General features: G+C 35.7%; 1 protein-coding gene across 1 annotated transcript in view; it reads left to right on the forward strand.

The window, feature by feature from the left end:
* The window catches only part of RhoGAP93B (MyTH4 and RhoGAP_KIAA1688 domain-containing protein RhoGAP93B), a 52989-nt gene extending 43483 nt beyond the window's left edge, over positions 1 to 9506 (forward strand). Inside the window, 17 exon segments of the mRNA XM_017623130.1 lie at positions 1466 to 1616; positions 1871 to 2118; positions 2121 to 2292; positions 2294 to 2355; positions 2438 to 2778; positions 2861 to 3331; positions 4299 to 4475; positions 4554 to 4852; positions 4929 to 5078; positions 5080 to 5674; positions 6220 to 6425; positions 6490 to 6633; positions 6704 to 6884; positions 7016 to 7132; positions 7207 to 7330; positions 8073 to 8227; positions 8907 to 9506. Coding sequence (XP_017478619.1) covers positions 1466 to 1616; positions 1871 to 2118; positions 2121 to 2292; positions 2294 to 2355; positions 2438 to 2778; positions 2861 to 3331; positions 4299 to 4475; positions 4554 to 4852; positions 4929 to 5078; positions 5080 to 5674; positions 6220 to 6425; positions 6490 to 6633; positions 6704 to 6884; positions 7016 to 7132; positions 7207 to 7330; positions 8073 to 8227; positions 8907 to 9131 — 3818 coding nt within the window. The 3' untranslated portion in view covers positions 9132 to 9506.
* Positions 9507 to 21457: the final 11951 nt, after the last annotated feature.

Here is a 21457-nt window from a genome sequence, read left to right on the forward strand (position 1 = left end):
CTTTTTGCGTTTAATGGGAAATTAACATACAGTGGTGGTTCGAAGATGAGGAAACTAAAATGTTTCGAAATAGGGGTTTTTTTTTGTTAAAATTTTTGTAATGAAGTGCCCTAAATCGGAGGCTGAGCTGAGTGTTTATTTAGTAATTTATGGACTTATTACTTTCAGAAAAAAAAATATAATCCAAAATACGCATTTTTACGTGACGAACTGCTCGTTCACTTTTATTTCGTTAAGGCATAAACAGGGGAAAATTTGTCTGCTACTTATTGCTTATCAGAAGGTTTACCCGACTTAAAAACATGGACAGAAAATTATCGTTATTTTTTAAATTTTAACCAAAAAAAATCAATAAGTTGTATTTAATCGTCGTAAAACAATTTTAGCTATTTGTGTTCGTTTGTCCTACTGTAATTTATAATGATTTTTATTATTCGAGTTTAACCATAAAAAAAATAGAAATAATAATTAATATGCGCTCCAAAAACATGCAAAGCTGTGGTTCCCCACTTTTCAGATATTAACGACTAGTGAGCCCGCATGGCGTTAAAACTCCCAAAATTGAATTTCGAAAACTTTAAAAATATTCTAAATGTTAGCCAAAGTTATAAGAGATCCGAGTGCCATATTTAATCAAACCGCAGCAGCCGTTTCTGAGTTAAGAGCAAACCACCCTATACCGATGAAAAAAGTTTTTAATTAAAAAAAAAGTAAAACTTTATCATACATCTATAGACTAAGGTCTCTAATTTGACCTCTCATTTGTTGAAATTTTCTTAAATCTCTTCGTCTGACATTGTGATACACATGTATTTCAATAAACTGATGAACTAATTCGAATTTGATTGTTCGAACAAATGGCNGATTAAAGGTCAGGAATAAATACCTTTTAGTAATTCTAAATTTAATAATTCATCCAACTTACTGAATAATTTGAATTAACTTTTTATTATGAAATGTTCAAACTCAAGATTCCTTAACATTCTTTCCTTTGACTGCGGCATTTTTATATTTCATTTACATTTTGAATTAGTAAATTGAGTTAGACCTTTCAAACAAGTGTCAGCCCTCTTCAAAAGTATTGTCAAGCTTAATCATCGTAAACCCTCCTTCGCCGGACACTGCGATACATATTTTAATTAACTGATGAATAAAGTAGAATTTTAATTTTCAAACGTGTGGTAACCCCGCTAAATACAGTTCAGAAATAAACAATTTTTGAACCCCCTTCGATCTCATATTTTTTCGAGTTTATTTGGCGGAAGTCTTAAAATATAATAGATTTTCTAATTCCAGTGGAAAAACAGTACCAATTTTTTTTTTGTATGGAGAGTGCTGTAGTCTAATGTACATACATACATATTTACACTCTTTACTAACCAGTAGGCATTCGGAACACCTAACAAAATGGCCTAGTGGGCATATCTGTTATCCGCTTACTCCTCACACACATTCATACTTACAGATTCATCCAATCATTACAAAGAGTCGGGTGGCAAGTCCAGCGATTCCAGTTTGTCCAGCGTACATGGTTATCGGCGATTCAATGATGCTGGCACTGGCGAAAGTTTACGGCTGGGCTCATTGCAGAAGCAGCGTACCCGCAAGGAGGGCAGGTAAGCACAATTTTTTTTGTTTTTTTTTTGCCTTACACGCATACATAAGCTAACGCATACTCTGGCATACATACATACATACGTATACATACATATGTATGCATTTCCCTTGCTTTTCATTTCATGTGGTTTTACGATGCCGACTCTCCCACTAATCGCAAATTCGCTTCAATCGCCCGCTTTCGACTTCATTGCCCGCCCCCCATCAACAATCGCCATGTGCATTGCTATATGGTCGAAAACCCGCATCGCAGCTTTGATTTGTTGCAAGAGAGCAGTAGTTCACACAATTTACCGCATGCATCATCCTATGGTGGGGTTGGTGGTGGTGGTGGCGGTGGTGGCAATGGTGGCAATGGTGGCAGTGGTGGTGTTGCAAGCGATAAATATTTCGATCGTCATCATCAACAGCCGCCAAAGCAAACGCATTCACCGCAGCAGCAACAACAACTCTTGCCGCTGGGGCATCACTTACCGGGCTACTGCTCATCCAAGTCGTCGGATGTGCTTCGCCAACGCATTCGGCGCATACACCACAACCAAAGAAGAAAATCTCACCGGACGGTGGCGGCGTAGTGGGTGTAGGTGTAAGCGGTCAATATCCGGCTGGGCAATATCCACCGCTGGCATATGCACACCAAAGACACTCGCAGCCACAGCAGCAGGCGCAACGCGGACAGCGGCATGGGGCAGGGTGGTGGTTCTGGTGGACGACACCATGCTGCGGCAGAAATGCAGGTGGTATGTGTGCAATTTTTTGTTTTCTATATAGTTTAAATACAAATTTAAATTGCTTTTTTGTTTTGAACCCGCTATAGAACGTGATCGCGAATATAAGGTGTCGTTGGCGCGCTCGGGCAGCTTTATGTCATCCTCCATTACTCCTACAGCTGCGGGTCATCACAGCAAGTCATATCGCAAATCTAGCGGTGAAGCGAATGGTGGCGCAGCCAGCGATGATTCGATGCATGAGAAGTATTTCAAATCCGTGGAAAATACTCCATTGTCGCGCAGGCGTCACACCGCCGCCGGCAAGACGACTAGCGCCGATGGCACCAGTGGTGTTAGCGTTGCTGGTGGTGGTGGTGGTGGCACTAGTGGCAGTGGTAGCAATAAAAAGCATTCGAGTGATTCCAGTCCGCAGAGCCCAATTAGTCCACAGGTGAGTTGACTCTCACGATGTCCATTCGTCTTTTATTTATTTACGCAATAAAAACTTTATTTTCTATTGTTCTCTTTTTTAGATCAAGTCGAAGCCCTCAAAAACCGCTAACAATGTACTCGGCAGCAATTTCGTTACGAATACTGCACTGCACTCGCCCGGTCACTCGCCAACCGCTCCAGCACACACCAAACACTACAAGAAAGATTCGTCTTGCAGCTTAGAACTTTTGAATTTAGAACGCATGTCTTTGAATAAACCAACTTCACCACATTTGAGCGACGTTGTCGTTGCTTCCTCATCGACATCACCAAATAATATTGTTAGCGCATCGACAGGCATGAAAAATTTCCCTTCTTCAGATAATATCGGTAGTATGCTGACACATTCGTCACGTAGTTCAACTGATTCGCGTAGCAAGCAGCGTTCGTCAACGGCTACACGCACGCATCATCCGCAGCAGGCAGCACAGCAGCCGGCAACGCAACATCATCATCATCAAAGTCAAGATAACCGTTCGATTGGCTCATTGCGACATAACTCAACTAGTCTGGTGAGTATTTTACCTAGGGCTAATTGGCCACGAGTAAACTTTAGCTTGAGGTAGAGATTTGTTAATGGTATCCCCACACAGGCAGACAGGCACGGCACTATTTAGGTAAAAACAAAGAAAAATTATTTTAAGGACCGGATATTTTATGGTTCCATAACGGTTGTGAATGTACCAGAATTTTGATCAAAGCTTTTGGGACATCTATGTCATAGCTTTCTCCTTATTTTTAATTTTAGAAATTATGTTCAAATTTGTATATAACTATTCTAAATATGTGGCAAATCGGGTATTGGTCAAGTTAGACAGGACCTCTTTGTCAATAGCGCATCCGATGGCCACATAGGTCAATTTTATGCTTAAGCGAACACAGATTTCGGCCGACTTTTCTGCTAACACTGTTCAAATCCTTTGGCGAGTTCAAATAGCTGAAATAATGAAACTGTGTCTTAACTTCGAGATCCCCCAGAAATCGTAACCACATTCTTGCTTTGCGCAGCTGTTTCAACGCCACTTCACATGGTCATAGAAAATACTGCTAAGAAAGCACTCCTTGATTTCATGAGAGGGCGCTGGTAATGGTAAGTGATTTCAAACTGTCTATGAATGGAAATCAAATTAAAATACGTACATAGTTTAACAGAGAGCAAGTCCCGAAAAAGTTCTGAACTAGCCTCGAACTAGTCTCGAAATGATTCCATAAAAGGTCCTGAAAAGTCCCGAACTAGCCCCAAAAAAGTCCATAACTGGTCCCCAAGTGATGCCGAATTTGGCCCATGCCGGGAGCAAAGATGTGGTTTACATCCAAAAATTCCATAGACAAATCCATTTCAAATTTCAACTTTTACAGAGCAACTATTAAAAGCTAAAATCAGCGATCAGCCATTAAATTAAAAACGTTAAACAAACAAAAATTAATTAATTTTAACAAATACAAATTTTCAAATGCATCACAAATTCTTCTCCCCAGGATAAACACGCAAATCGTCGCTCGAATGAGCATTACTATGATAGCTCACGCGGTGGCAAACACGAACATCGCCGTTCGCGTGGCTCGCGACACCATGGTAATCTGCTGAATGCCGATAACAGTGATGCAGAGTATGATAACGGTAATATTTCACCGCTTTATAGCAATTGGGATCAGGTATGAGTGTGTAAAATGCATCAAAATGACAACAAAAACAATAATATGCCCCCATTTTTTTTTCTTTTAAACTCACAGGAAATGCACGAGCACCTACTACCGCTTAAGAACTACATTATGGAACAAGCAAAACTGTCTGGACATTACGTATTCGGTGATCCCATCGATTCCGACTCCTACCATTCAGACAGTCAATCGGAGCATTCACTTTCCGGTCATGAGCCAGACAATGAAGATTCAGATGGCGGCTCGGACACGCACGGTGGTTATTTAGAGCACAATTATGGCATGATCGACGACTATGCCAATATGGATGATAGCGTGTCATACTACGCATATCAGTATCCTCCATATGATCCTTCAGGACGCGAAGATATGTATGTATTTTTCAAGATGTATATATATTTCTTAGTATCAGTTGAGTTAATTGCTTCTAATTCGATTCGATTACAGCTCTGATAATGTGGAGGCAGTTCTCGAGGGCATTGGCAGCCAAGGCGCTGAACGCGCTTCCGAATTCGCACAAAAACCAAAGCAACGATATCAAATCTCCTTTTATGACGCAACGCACACGACGCACGCCACACCCACACAACAGCAGCAAGCAATATAAACAAAAACAACCATCACTGGCTCATCATCAACCCGCATCTCAATCACAAATACAAACACAACAAAATCAACTCTACTCCAATACACCACCACTTGCGCCACATCATCACCTGCCACCACAACCGCCTTTGCCACCACATCAGCATCTACAACTCGATGCCGACTCAAAGCAAAAGCAATCACAAACATTACCCTCACCTAATCGACAAATTTCACGCATCGCACAGTCGGGCGGCATCAGCAGTTCTACTGGTGTTGATGGTAATGGGACTACTGGCAGTGGTGGTGGTGGTGGTGGTGTTGTTGCTAGCACTGGTGGTGGTAGTGTGCGTTTGCATCATTATGCCAAAGATGAAAGTGGTGGCGGAGTGAGTGGAGGAGGAGGTACGGCTAGTATGTCGCGTACGAGCAGATTGCCACCGCCGTCATTGAAGCCGACAATACAGCAAATTTTTCCGCCCAGCGAGCGTGCGCCACCTAATTTGGGCGGATTGCCCACCACGCTGGTGTGCATGAAGGAATGTGATATTGAGAAATTTGCCGCTGACAATCTAAATTTGCATTCGAAGGGCATTTTTCGCAAGAAGGTAAGGTAGCAAAGGAGAAAAGCTATTGAATGTTTGAGTGTTCCGATTGGAGAAGCGAGCCAGTTTTTTTTGTACGGAAACGAAGTCGCTGCTTAAAAAGTACCTTCGAAATCTTTTTAGGTTTTAGCTTTAATTTACAAATAATACAGTATACGGTTCAGACTAAGGGTTAAGGTTTAATTCGGTCCTGCCATAATAGGACTTGTAGTGATGCTCACCGATCAAATAGTGTCCTATTGATATCGGTACAATTTTAAATCGATAAGATTGGAGAAAAATATATCGGTTTCGATACAGAAAAATATCGATAAATATACGAAAATCTTTGTAACTTTCTTATTATAATAACATAATTGCATAAATTTCAACACAGCTTTTATGGAAATTAATAATAGCTCTCCAATGTAACAATCTACTTCATTGGATTTTATAATTATAAAATAGAATGCAAAAAATTAAAATTGCAAAAAGTTCAAAATTCCAATAGTCATTTTCGCCTTCAAAAAGTCCTTAACACTTCCTCATTTATTTTCATTTTACATTAGTCTTCGGTACGCGATATGCTCAGCTGGACTGCGGAACCCATTAGCCGACCCATGTTGGCATTGTCACGCGACAAAGCAGACAAGAAAACTGCCATCGAACTCTTCAAATTGGTGCAAATTTACATGGGCGATCGAAAGGCACGCGCTGGCATGAGTCTCAATTCGGTGGCGATCGATATAATAGTGGCAGCGCTGCCACAGCAACAGTAAGTTAATAAAAATAAATGCGCCTACAAACTTGTATATAATCAGTGAAATTAAATTCCACAGACTACGCGATGAATTGTATGTGCAGCTATGCCGTCAGACTACGGAGAATCCGAAGCGTGATTCGCTTATACGCGGCTGGGAGTTAATGGCTATTTGTTTGTCTTTTGTACCGCCATCGCCCACTTTTCAACCGACATTATTGAAGTATGTTTGCATAATGGAAGAAAGCATTCACTACCTAATTCTTTGTAAAATTAACAATTTCTTTAAATAGTTACATGAATCGCCATCGTGATCCCTCCTTCGCCACATCATTCCCGGAGGTGGGCAAATGGCCCATACACGTACAGATCTCACATTATGCAACTGTTTGTTGTCGACGACTGGATCGCATTGGTAGTCATGGTCGTCGGCAGGCAAAGAAGCCCACAGAAGATGAAGTTGAGCAGGCGAGGGTAAGAAACGATTCAAGCGCATACTGCACTCAACCACTTAAATTTAAAAAAAGAAAGACATCTTATACTCTGTTAAAATGTAGTTATAGAAAATTATATTAATTAAATCATTTATTTTCTAACCCGTATAGAATCAAATACTACGTGTCAGTATGTTTGGCAATACAATCGCTGAGGTTATGGACTTGCAAAAGGATAAGTTCCCGTTCCGCAAACTGCCATGGATACAAACAACCTTGTCGGAGCATGTGAGTGGCAGTGAAAAGCATTTTTAATATTCAATTTCAAATTCATTTTACAATTACATTGAACATGAAATTAGGTTCTGATATTGAATGGAAAACAAACTGAGGGAATTTTCCGCGTCTCTGCCGATGTGGATGAAGTTAACTGCTTGAAGAGTCGTATAGATCGGTGGGAAGTTCCTGATTATAAAAATAGCATGGGTGAGTTATGGTCATAATTGTAAATTAGTAATATTAATGGAAGATATTAATAAAGATGATTCATAGAGCACACAAGGAAAAGAAAGGGTGTTTTCAAAACTACAAAAGAAAAAAAAATAGGGTAAAGGATAAGTTGTGATAGCTATAAGCCTAACAGTGTGGAAGAATCACCCGAAAGAAAGCTCGTCGATCACTGACTCTCCGTCTGAGAAAGAATTTTGCTATCAACCTGTTAGGCCTTTTTGTTGGTTCGCATGTGTCAAAACTACACCCATGAGCTTTCTTACCGCTATGCTTGGTCTTAAAATTTGGTCCGGTCCAATTGGACGCTCCAAAGAAACGCAATTCGGCAGTTCCTGGCACTCGAATCAACGTTCCTTCAGTATTTTTGAAGAGATGCGTGCGTTTTCCAAGACTCTTAGAGCTCTTAACTGTCACTACATACCCTCATTTTAAGTCCACGCCACCTTTCGCCAATTGTCCAGTGTTGCAAAGCCTTCCGTGAATTTTTCATGTCAGCTTCGTATTTAGAGTTATCCTTAGATATTTCACTTTTACGGAGAGACTTAGATTTACGCCTTTAAGCACCGCAAGTTTCCCTTCTTATTTTCTTTTCCTCGTAAACAAGACTAGGGCTGATATGTAGTTTATTATATTCATAACTTAAAAAACTCACACCTATAGTATACTGATTAGAATTAAAATTTTGTTGTTATTTTAACAATTTTTACTTTTTCTACAGTGGATGCACATGCCCCTGCTAGTCTGTTGAAGCTGTGGTATCGTGAATTATATGATCCTCTCATACCGGACCAATTCTATGAGGAATGTGTCAATACAGAGGACCCTGTTAAAGCCAAAGAAATTGTTGATAAGCTGCCTGATTTAAATAAGTTGGTAAGTTCGAAACTGGGTTAAGCTAGCTATGTATATATTTAACAAAGCTTTAAAAATAGAATGAGTGTAAAAATTCGTAAAATTTACACTAAAAAATCAATATAGTCGCGAAACAAGGGGCCCAAACAGAGTAAAACTGTGTTTTTAGCTTTTCTCTCGGGACTTCATCAGAATTTTTTTAAAGAGATTTTAAATTTCAAAGGTGTGATTAATTAAAAAAAACTATTAAAAAAATATCAGTGCAATGTAGAATAGCAATCTCGGCAATAAATGAATGACGAAGTTCTGCAGATTTCGTAAAGATTATCGTTTTTGGTACACAAGAACGGATAGGTATTAAAATGTCGCTTTGAAATGTTATTCTTAAAAATCCTTAAAAATTTACATTTATTGTTGAAAAAATTTTACGTTAAGCACCAATTCATTTTTAAATACTACGAAGTTTTCTTTTTCATCTGTTACCCAAGTGTTTTTCTTTTTTTGTAATAATCATATCTCTGAAATTTCGAAGTCCTTTAAAAAAAAAAAGAGAAAGAGAAAAACTACACAGTTTTACTATATTTGACCCGTAGTTTTGTGAGTATATTTATTGCTTCGATTTTTGAGGTTTTGCCGCACGGCGTCATCTATCATCTAGTCAATATGATTTTCCTTAAAATTGTACTTTAAACTTTTCAAGGTTTTAACCTACTTGGTGCACTTTTTGCAACAATTCTCCCACGCCGATGTGGTGAGCTGTACCAAAATGGACTCATCCAATTTGGCGATGGTATTCGCACCAAATTGTTTGCGCTGCACCTCGGATGATCCGAAAGTGATATTGGAAAATGCACGCAAAGAGATGGCATTTATGCGCACACTCATACAGCACATGGATACAGCGCATGTGGCGAATCTCACTTGAGAATGTGAAGAGGAGGACTGAATGTAGAATAAAAAATAATAATAAAATAAATAAAGTTCAAATAAGTCAACAATTATAAGCCGAGAAAGGGAAAATAGAAGTATGTAGTGCAAAAGAAAAGATGAGAAACACCAAAAATAATGCGATTGCAAGACGTTTTTATTTTATTTTTTCTATTTTTTTTTTGTTTTGGTTTTTGTAAGCAGCAATGCATTACAAAGTTTGTATGTAATTAGTAATGTAAAATGAAATACTCATTTGGCAAGGAACACTGCAGCATTTTGAATTTTGAATATAAAATAAAACAGCAAATCAAAGTTATACAGTTATAAAAGTATGAATTTATATATATATATATGTATATATATATCTATTAGTATTTTACAATACTTATACATAAATATATACATATGTCATATATGGTATACTTACAAACATTTATAAATATTAACTAGCAAAGCGTTGAAATTGAAAAGTAGGTCACAAACACACAATACTCATATGTACATGTGTACATGCATTATTACATATATATATATATAAACCTATATACATACTATATATGCAATATACTACAAAAATATTGAATATAATTAATGATGAAATTATGAATTTAAGCGCTGCATGCCTAGTTAACTCTACATATACATACATACATAGCTAACCGAAAAATAATGTAAAACAATTAATAATGCAACTCAAATTGTAAAATTACTACCACAACTAATTGCTTTCTTTTTTCTGCTTTCTCTACTACATACATATGTGCTATGAAAGCAAAACAAAAGAAAAATAACCAAATTTATTATTTACATATATGCTATTGTAAATTAAGAAAATTGTAAACGAAACAAATTACTAAATTATGCATAGCGGAAAGGCATTTATTAATGGGCAGGAGTTGCAAATATTGCAATTTTTTCTGTGTACATTTTAAGCTAAGACAAAATTCTAAATCTGAGTTGTATTGAAAATAATGCATTGAAAATTAATGCAGTCTTCCCTATTCAGAAAAAAAAACACTTTTAAGGCGGTATAGTTTATTTTCAAAAAAAAAAAGAAAGAAAAATGCTATTGTGTTAATTTAAGAATTGCATGTTTGAAAAATGCCCAAACAAACGTATTTGTATTTACCAACTATTTAGTGACTAATAATAATTTTTCTACTCAGTATACTTTAGTTATACGTTTAGTATTTATAACACCAAACAGATAGAAATGAAATTAGCATCCTAAATCCAAAAAGCAAGCTTATGGAAAACAATAATTAAATTACTAAATTAAAATAATGATATTTTCCAATAATTAATGCTAAAATGCGAAATCTCGAAATCAAAATGCAACTCGCAAGAAGAAAAGTTCACAAATAATTGAGTTTTCAAAAAATTTAGAAAAAAAGTTTATTAAATATAAAAGAAACTACGGTGGCCGGTAAATAAATACTAACGCGATATTTTAGCGAGTTTTGGCTATTTTGCTTTTGTTTATTTAATCAATCTCGTTGTGAGTGTCAGGTCGAGTGCAAGTCGTTTTTCAGGAGTAGAATCGTGTCGAAAAAGGCATAAAAGTGTCGCTTACTATCTAACATACATAAATCATGTAAATAAAAACTTCAAACATTGTACAAAATTAATAAAAAATCGAGGAGTTTCCACAAATGTTCATCAAAATTCCAAACTTTTTATTCAGAATTTAAAAAACAATTCTAGGTTTGCAGTTGTGTAGCCCTTTAAATTTTAGTAAAAAGTAAAGTGCAAGTTTGAACTAGCCAGCAATCACCGTTGATTTTTTTGTCATTTTTTTGCTGACGGTGTTGTGTATTTTCCTCCATATAAAAAAGTGTCGAACCTATGTACATACTTTGTCAGGAAGAAAATGCGTGACACCGTCAGCAAAAAATTACCAAAAATTAACGGTAGTTGCTAGCTACTTCAAACTTTCACTTTATTTTATACTAATGAACGGGCTGAAAAGCTGTATAGCAAAAATTTTTCGAAAAATTCTGACTAAAAAGGTTGACATTTTTTCATGAAATTTTGTCAAGTTTTTCCAATTTGTGTACATTTTTGCTAGATATTGAGCTATACTTTCATAAAAAAATAATAAACATTAAATGGATAAAACAAAAAAATAAAATAATAGCCAAAACTTTGTTAAAATGTCGCATACCTATTTATATTCCCACCAACGTATGACATAAAAAAACAAGGTAAATTGCGCGCACAAGTTTTTGGAGGCTATCACTACACAATCATTGTAGTACAATTTTCATGAAATCTACGACATTGCGCCCACTGAATCCCCGAATTAGTACGAACGCACAGTGGTGGTCAGATAAAAGTTATCAGTATTAAAAATTTTGTGTACTTGCATTAGTTTCGATACAAGTTTTATATGGTTTGGGTTAGAATTACGTACTTACTTATGTGTTAGTGAATTGGCATTTAATAATGAAAATTTAAATGCTTCTCGATGTAATGATATCATAAAGGACTATTTGAAGCCCTTGTTAGATAAAAACAACAACGATATACGTAGAAACGACCACTGTAATAGGCCCGAATAATGGTAACTTTTACCTGGCCACTATTGTAAGTATGTACTCAAAGCAGAGATATGTTATGTACGTTCGTAGCTATTCGAAGTCGGTTATAAAGTTGTCACAGATTTTGCGAAAAATCGGACTATGTACGATGGATTAAATGATAGCCCTGTATACATATTAAATTTGAATATGAACATTTTCCCAAAAACAATGGTACTACAGCGTAAATAATTATACCATAATGAGTTTTTGAGTTGCCGTTTAGTTATGAATGAAATCATACCCGAAAAAACAGAAACACACAAAAATACCATAACCTCAAAAAATGTGTCAAAGTAAAAATTCAGAAAAATTCCATGGTACGTACTCTTACATGTTTTTACAAATTCTTCTAAATTTTGTCCGACTTCCACCTCCGTCATGTCTTTAAGAACTTTCGATGTTATAATTTTAGCTGTAGAGATGTTTTGGCTTTAATTTTTTTATGAATGGTTACTACTATGGGATTATGATTGCTATTCGTTAGTTTATGTATTACTTTCCATGTACATCTGACATTATCGCTGTTAATTGTGAATGTTGAGAATTTAATATTTTTTCTCAAATAGATATAGAACCCCACTCCTCCGAAACCATCTGGTCTATTGGAAAATGCAAAATTGTAACCATTCATACTGGTTTCTATGTTACTACTGTTCAGCCAAGTCTCTGACAATATTGCTGCATCTATCTCGTTATTATTTAAACATAATTCTAGTAGCTCTTTTTTTCCTAATCTCATTAAAATGTAATGTTTTCATTTCCATTTGTATTTGCATTATTTATTAAAGTGCTGTCAAATTCATTATTTATTTTATTTAATGCTGCTCGTATATTATTGAATAATTTTATTGTTTTATAGTTTAGTCTGTCATCGACATTGTTAGCTAAGTGCGTGGACATAGCATGGCTTAAATCGTTGAAAGTATTTTGTGTACTAACAATTTTGTTGGAGTTCATGGTTATTTTTGCTATCTTAACAGGTTGAATGGCCTCTCTCCATTCCAGCCATGTCCGCGTTGAATTCAACTCCTCCCTTTGTCTGTTACGATTGCCTATTCGGGTAATAATTTATGCATAAAGTTGGTTTTTTCTGTATTATTGTTGGACACTCGATTAATTGTGTTTCTATTTGGGGCCAGGGAATATTCTTCCTCGTAGTTTTCCAGTAAATCAAACCGGTTGCCTACAATTTCTGAGACCTTTTTTTTGCGCTTCCCTGTACGTTCTATTTTCTATTACCATCGTTCGCCTTATAACATTCGCCTTAACCCTAGCCGGGCAGTCTCTCGCAGTCGGTAAATGTTTGCTTTTACAATTAACACAAACAATTGGCAGCCAACCAGCTCCCACTCCGTGCTCTTGAAAACACTCCTTACACTTGTTAACTGTCTGCTTGCAATGCTGTGCATAGTGATTAAAGCGATAACATCTATAGCATTGAGCCAGCGAAATAAAATGCTTCACTTCAATTTTGTTGTAACCGTATACAACAGTTTTTGGTATTGCCAGGCCTTTAAAAATAATTTTAACACGTCTAGTTGGTATTTTAGTGTATTTATTATCTTTATCTCTACGTTCGACTCTTATGATTTTTAGAATAGGTATCGACGACTCAATTTCCTTTAATAGTTCTTCCGTGCTAATATCAGGGGGTATATCGAAAATAATGCCCATTTTTGAAATATTATCGATACATTATTTTTGCATCGTATCCTTCTTGACCGAATCTCGTATCTCTTGCCAAATTATTGGCGGCTACCTGCGCTGACTTGCAAATAATCTTTGCCCTTCCATATCCCACTTTGACCACGACGTCGTCAATGTCTACATATTTTAACTTTTTAAGCACTCGTGATACTGCTACAGCATTTATGGATTTTCTTTCGCTTGTAGTAGGTATTGCATCGATATAGAGAAATACAAATAAATTACTTTCTCCATCGTTTTTTGATTCATTGTCGCACTATTTATGGTTAACGGTCTTATGAAAATGTTAGAAATATTTTGTCCATTGTCTCTCTCGTCAAAGAATTCGATCTTGTATTCTTTTATTTTCTTTAGTACCTGAGGAGCCACTCAGCTCGTCAGCGTCGTCGCCCATTTTGTAATCAAACTAACTGCTGTAGTTTTTCACTAGAATTTTTTATCCGAGTTTATTTTCAACATTAGTACGGAATCAGTAGTACCGCGCACATTTTGCCTAATGTGCTGCAAAATTGCCCCACATGAGGGCTTACCCATCAAAAAAAGCTCAAAGTCTGAAAACTGAGTGCGCCCAGGACATCGAAAATAGTTGTACCACAACAGGTAAGGCAAATATGTCTGCGTGTTGCCTTAATATTCTTCGTTGAACCACCAAATTCCTGCTCTCTTCTCCATCGCTCGAGCTTGAAAACAACAACTCGCATTCCATTATTTTAACTTATGTATGCATGTATTTGATTTAAATATCAAAACAATACAAAAATCCAACCGATTTAACACAATTTCGTATTTTTCCGTTTCACAACGTTTCGTCTACATTGTCTCTACATCATACCAAAACATAGACGAAGCGATAGATGTGACGATGCGCTTAGACGATCGTCAACGATGACGATGACGATATTCAGCATAGGGCCGAATATCATTTGTGTCTCTTCTTGAATTCTTGCGTCTCGATGTCTTGTATAAAAGAATCAGAGTTAATCCTGACTTGTTTTAAGTCCTCCTTGACCTTATCGTTTTTGGTCAAACCACTGAGTAGGTATGTCACTATCTATCACTACCTGCTGCACCAAATATCAATTCAAAAACAGCTTCAAGACATCAACGATCTTTTAGCTGGAATCTTTATTATCCATCTTTATTCCTAGTTAATTCTAAGCCTTACCGCTTGGCGATTCAAAACCAAATGCCATAAAAAAAATTTCAATCAAGAAGTTGAAAATTTATGTTATCGCGAACCGCAATGAAAATTATATTTCGCTTATATTGATCTTCTGAATTCAAATCACTCGCTTGACAACTTTGGAGGCCAAACAATTGCTTCTCTAAATAATTGATATGATCATACGAAAATGATGCTTCTTTATTGTTTACAGAAATCTTATTGTGAAGAAATTAAATCAAAGCTCCAATAGGTTTTAACAATGTATTTCCTATAATGCAATTGAAATGTTTATTTCACAAATTAGCCAACTTTTTATTGACATTGTTTTATTTTCATCGTTAAATTTCGTAACTATCAATCTGGCTGACTAGAGAAAATGTTCGGAAGAGCATTGCTTTTGATAAAAGTGTGGTTAGTTTGAAATCGCCTAAACTATTGGCAGCGCCAGTAATCTATCAAACAAAGGGCGCATAAAGTGCCAAAAGTTAATTTCGTTATGGGTAAATCGCATTGAAGCGAGCAGATAGCTGTTTGATTGCGCATTTCGTTTAAATTTATGTAATGGCCGTGAATTATGATCACATATTTGAAAATGAGATCTATTATTTCTTTTACTCACTCACTTTAATACAATTTTTTTTTTTTAACAAATCGTTTTCCATACACACACACACAACTCTTGCTTTTGAGGCGCCTTTCCTTGTATCCTGCTAGCCAAGACAGACTTCACAAGGGGTTGTATTTCCTCAGTAGTTAATGACATCACACAGCTCACATCTCTTAAAAAGTTTGATATAGAATATCCATGCTCGCCAATGAAAGCAGGCAAATACATATGGCCTTCATAAGACTAACAGCCAGTAGGTAGTGTCAGTTCGATAGATTTTTTCTTTTAGTCGCTCGATTAACCGCTCCTATTTCCGTACTTAATTAACTATTTAATTTCTACTAAATTATTTAATTTCACGAAAATTTTGTTTTCTTAATTTCGCGATTTTTTTATTATGTTTAACTCATTATCCCATCCTTGTCGCCAGTAACATTTCTTGATTAAATAAAAAGCCAACAAATGATAATTTGAATGTGAACCTGATTTTTACTATTTAACTGGCGCTCACGCAACTTGGTCTCCAGGTACGTCCGCAGGTGCTCAATGGCTTTAAGGTCAAGACATCGGGCTGGATGCGGCCGTACTTTCTGGCATCATATAACAACCATTTGTTAATAATTATTGCAGAATGTTTTTGGTAATTATTCTTCATAAGGCAATAATCGCATTAATATTTAATTTGCCAGCAGACCGAACCAAATTATTATTTTTTAATTCCTAAGTAGTCCATTTTGTTCATTATTTCTTTAGGGCGCAGTGCACTCCAAACCATAACGTTTGCCTCCAGGTTTTATCGTCTGATATAGGTTTTAGTTTTTCAACGCTTGACCCTCGCGCTACACAAATCGACGCCCATCAGATCCAAATAAATGAAATGTGGACTCATCTGTAAAAATTATATTCTCTGCCATGTTGTAAACGTTTAGCAACGGTTTTCGATGATATATAAGACTTGTTGCGGTGTATATATGCCCTAAAATCAAGCAAATGTAAACAATTTCGCAAAACTTGAGAATGGACTTCTGAAAAATGAGCTTCATTAAGCGCTTTGTAATAGCTACAGCGGAAGTTTTGGGGGCTCTTTCAAGAGTCCTTACAATTTATTTTCCCACTCGTCAAACAGTGTTCTTTGTTTTTAACCGACAGTTTCGTATGTCCTAAACGACCGCAGTTGTCACACTGTCTTAGTGACGTCCTGTAAATATCAACTGTTAGCCTGGTGTAGTTGCTCGTATCGTCTTTGCGCTTGAAGCACCTGATCACCAAACATTGTAGGTTCTGCTCTAATTACACCATATACATATTTCCAAAGCAGTTCTTTTGGTATAAGGGCTCTTAATCCGCCTTTGGTTACGTATATTATTGTCCTTAAAGGACAAAAAAGTATTTTTGAAGGTCACTTTATATAATGACTCCCCCTATTGTATGAATAAGTTCAAGATCTCTGAAAAACAAGTCTTTTAATTGACTGAAGAACTCAAGCTTAGTGAAGAGTTTTTTTTTTTTAGATTTCCGCAACTGTATTTGCGTATGAATCTGCAAATGGAAAAATGTCTTCTCTAAAGTGCTGCGACTAGAAGCAGATAAAGCGACTAAAACCACTATCCACTAATGCATTAAGATCTTCCCAAGAAAAGCTTGATCTGCCACCTCCATTATTATCACTAAGGTCATGAGCTCCAAAATCAGCATTTCCGTTTGCTTTACTACCAGTTTTTTTCTTCTTAAAAGTGCTTAATATGGTTCACTGTTATCGCGGTACCAATTTGACATTGATTTGCTGCTGCCTTTAACTCTGTTGACAAATCTCCATGCTTCCGTGGTAGTCGAGCTCGCTATCCTTGTAGCTCTCTCCTTTGGCATCCTTAATGGTCTTTTTCCAGCTTTACTCTCCCTCACATAACTTTTCGAAATCACAGACCAGATTGGATTTTCTTGGCTTTTCTCTAGCAATGCATAGACATCTATACTGCTTCTTTAAGTTGTCGTTTCACCACCTTTTTGGAGTGAAATTTGCCGTGTTTAGGTCAATTGTGGCATATTCGATTTCTCTGCGCATTGTTTTACATATACAAATCATTCAATCTCCCATTTGCTTGACACGCCACAAGTGCAGCCTCAAGCTTTGTTATTTGTACATACAAAATAGGTAGGCCATTTTTCAACCTCCTCAATGGTAATTTTGTAAAAATTGATTATAAAAAAAAAAAATGAATTATCACGATTTGATTTATGTCTCGCCACATTTAGTTTAAGATGGTTTTAATGATCATCTAAAACGGTTTTTAAAATGAGGTGATCATTCGCCTTGTCTCTTGGATGCCTTAAACATCCTCTAAATTGATTGCTCATCATATTCTTCTATTCTAAACTTTGTCCTCTTAAATTCTGAGCTAGAAAAATTGTGCATAGGGAACAAGGAAACAAATAATGTTTCAGCAGGAAAATACAGATATTTGGTTGTATAGTTTTCCTGTTTGGTCAGTGTAGCTGGTAAGAGTATATGGATCTGGTTTGCATCCAGAATTTCAGATTCTAGATCTCCGTATAGGTGCAGTAGATCAGTCGTAATACCAAAACCATAAGACATTAAACAAGCAAGGAGGGTCTTTATTTTGTTCATTTCCCTTCTAAGTATGATCAAGTTGTAATTGAACTGCAAGTTTTCTAACTGAAGGATTCTATAAACCCAAATCTCGAGAATTTGCATTCCATTGATGGAACAATTCTCTTGCTTTATTATGGTATCAGCTTGTCTCAAATATAGGAAGTCATCAATTATCTCATTTCCATTAAGATCTGTGAAGAAGTCATTATTCTCATCCTCGTCCCAACAAATTTCCTCACTTGTTCCCTTTAGACAAGAAAGAGATGTTTCCTTTTTACTAATACTCAGCTGAGAAATAAGAAATATGTTCCAACCAATGGTAGTTGAGCAAAAAGTTTCATTTATAGACATTTGACATTCTTTAAACAAATCCCCTTCTAGGACCACAGTTTTTTTCATCCTTTATAATGGGATAATGGTCAATCTCTAAGAAGATTCAAGAAAATCCTATTAGGTATCGATGGAAAAAGGAAGTATGATTGTTCCCCGGATTTATTTCAGAATTTGGATCGATCTGACCTTCTATAGTGTTTCATCAAGCATTCAGCGGCATTCATCAAGTGAAATTCCATCACAATCACTCCTCTCACACCTTCTAGGAACTGGGCATTTTTTATTGGAAATAATTTTACTTCTCCACTCTTCTGTAAAATAGTGGTAATTGTTTTCCTCTATGCATTTTTCTAATGTCAGCATGTTAAGTGATGCTGGGCAATAAACCCACACACAATGTAATCACAATTTATATTAATCACAAATAAAGTCTTGGAACGTAGTTGCAAATATAGTTTGCCTTCCTCCAGATTGGTGCTCGCTTGTTGAGGCAGTATGCTTGTATGTGCTTGTAAGATGGCGATTTAATAATTTGTATGTTGATTACAAACATGTGATGATTTGGTGAATTTTATAAACATTCATGTTAATGAATGGTAAATAAAAATAGGCAAATCTGGCAAGGTAGTGATTGTGTTTGGAGCTCGCGGCAACTCAAATTAATTTAAATGGTGCATAGTGGGCGTTCACAACTGACTGGATAACAGGTTATCTGGTTAGCTAGTTATATTTTTTTTGATCAATATTAAAATGCACAATAGAATAATAATTTTTACTCAGATAACTTGATAACCGGGCAATTGTCAACATAAGCAACATATGGGGTATTCACACCTGCCTGGTTATCAGGTTATCTGGATATGTGGTTATATTTTTAACTCAGTTTACAAACACAAAATACACTAGAGAGTAATAATTTTTAACCAGATAACTTGATAACCAAGCAGGTGTAAATATCGAATAGTTTCTTAAATAAAATTTTTTTAAGCCGAACCATTGATTTTTAAAATGTTCATAAAATTGAGTTTAATTTGCATTACAAATGATATAAACATTTTTTTTTTAGGAAAAAATGGATCCATTCATAGTATAAATACCATACTTTTGTTATTTTCGTGCGATGCAATTAATTAAAATTCTTTGAAAAGAAGTAAATTCAATTCCAACCACAAAAAATTGTAAAAACTTGGCGAAAAACTGCAAATTCATTGCATGCTAAATTATTTGTAAATCCCGCTACATAGATAACTGTGCGCTAATTTAGCAAAAATAAAATGAAAAGAAAAATTTGAAATTTACCAGCAAAAATAGTAAATCAAATAAGTGTTATAGGAAAAAAGGTGTATAAAATAAAATTATTAAAAAAATTATAAGAAAGTGAACAACTCAAGCCTATGTATGAAACCATTTAAATTCAAAAAGGTTAAAAAGTCTCAAATAAAAACTTAAGGGTTAAAAATAATTTAACAAAATAGCGCAATCTATTTTCATTCAAATAAATTCCAAAAACTTTGCTCCTAACAGATACCAAGAAATATTATAAATAAATAGAGGACCAAAAAATAAACCCACACTACAATTATGTATCTACTATTTGCATAAATATACCTATGTATGTAGCTACAGGAATATATGTATAATTATGAAAATAAAAATTTACAAAAATTTACATGTTCGAAGAGATTTATGCATTTCTGCTAAACTAAATACAATATATAATTATTTAATATATACATACATGCATGTATGTATGTAGATCTACATATACATACATATATCTATAAATAGCAAATAAAAAATAACGCAAGGATGTCATTCAAAGAAGAATAAAATGTAAATTTTTAATTATTATCAAAAAGAGTAGTAAAAATTATTATCAAAAAGAGTAGTGAAAAGTTAGCTGCACGGGATTTCAGTTACTACATAAAACCCTGCCCATTTTCTTATATGTAAATAGTGCTTAAAAGCGTGCGGGATAGGGATGTGATGTAAGGCAACGAAATGACCGTACGTTATTTTTGCCATTGTCTAAGGTCGGTGTTATGCACGATTGAGAGAAATAGAGATTGCGCCAATCGTGGTACCGCTAATCCGCTCTTTGTGATTTTGACAGAATGAGCTGTGTGCGTGACGTCACCTTGGTGCAATTGTTGAATGTGAGCATACGAAAAAACCAAATAAGAATTTTAATATTTGTGCGTTAATATTTCTGCGCGCTTTTAAACAATTATTGAGACATTAAAAAGCAAAATGAAGTGTGCAGTGGCAAAGTGTAATAGCAAAAACAAAAGGAAAGCGTGCTATATAAGTTTTTTTTTCGTTTCCTACGGACACAAACCTGGCGAAAAAGTGGAAGCAGTTCTGCCGGCGAGGACATGCATTAAACCCCAAATCAAGCTTTGTGCTATGTGTGTGAGCTATGAGCTTCTACATGGAACTATTACTACGTTTATACGCATGCATAAGTCGCTTTATTTCATTTCGCCGCGATTCAAAACATATGTATAAACTGAATTTCAATTCGCTTTGAAAGAGCGAAGTGTTTTGGCTCACACTCCATTTCAAATCGGTAGTTTATTTCTCCAGACAGTTAGAAAGTATGTATAAACACCGCTCTCAGTCAAAGCGAATTGGAGATCAGCTGTTCCACTCAAATTCCAAATAATCGCCTCAGTCTTTAAAAGCTGATTAATAATAATCGTTCTTTTTCTTTGCCACGATTTTATAATTCCGAATAAAACTAGATTTTTATCACTTTCCATTATGTTAACTTATAAAATGTCAAATGAAAATAGTTAATTTTGTTTGCTTTTGAAGACGGTTACTTTGATGCCGATATAAAGCCGTAAGTATAAACACCAGAGCGAAATGTGTACGGTATCAATGCGCATTCAATTAAGTCGATTATTCTGTGCGTATAAACGTAGTATATGTTGGCCTTTCCTTGGTGAATTGTAGTAGGTATATTTCCTTGGTGAATGTAGACAGTTGCTGGTTTAGTTTGCTGGCAATGGCGTACATACAAAAGCAGTTTCTACAGTAAATAGATACATGAACTTCACTACCTACTTATTTTTGTTAGTACCTGATTCTTTTTAGTGCTGTTATGAGGTAATGCACCAGTGGATAAGGTCGCCAGGCGCTAATTCAAGCGGCATCTTACCGCGCTGTTACGTATCTAATACAAAACATTGCCCAAATTATTATACATTCAAAAGTTCAGCTTAAATTATGTTTTACTGAAATAGAATATTTCCTTCCAAAAAAGCCACACTCATGCATCCTCTCGAAAATGGTACAAAAGTCATCAAATAAA

This window comes from Rhagoletis zephyria, unplaced genomic scaffold, assembly GCF_001687245.7.
Source record: "Rhagoletis zephyria isolate East Lansing unplaced genomic scaffold, Rhagoletis_zephyria_1.1 Rzeph_scaffold_03051, whole genome shotgun sequence".
Classification (NCBI taxonomy): Eukaryota; Metazoa; Arthropoda; class Insecta; order Diptera; family Tephritidae; genus Rhagoletis; species Rhagoletis zephyria.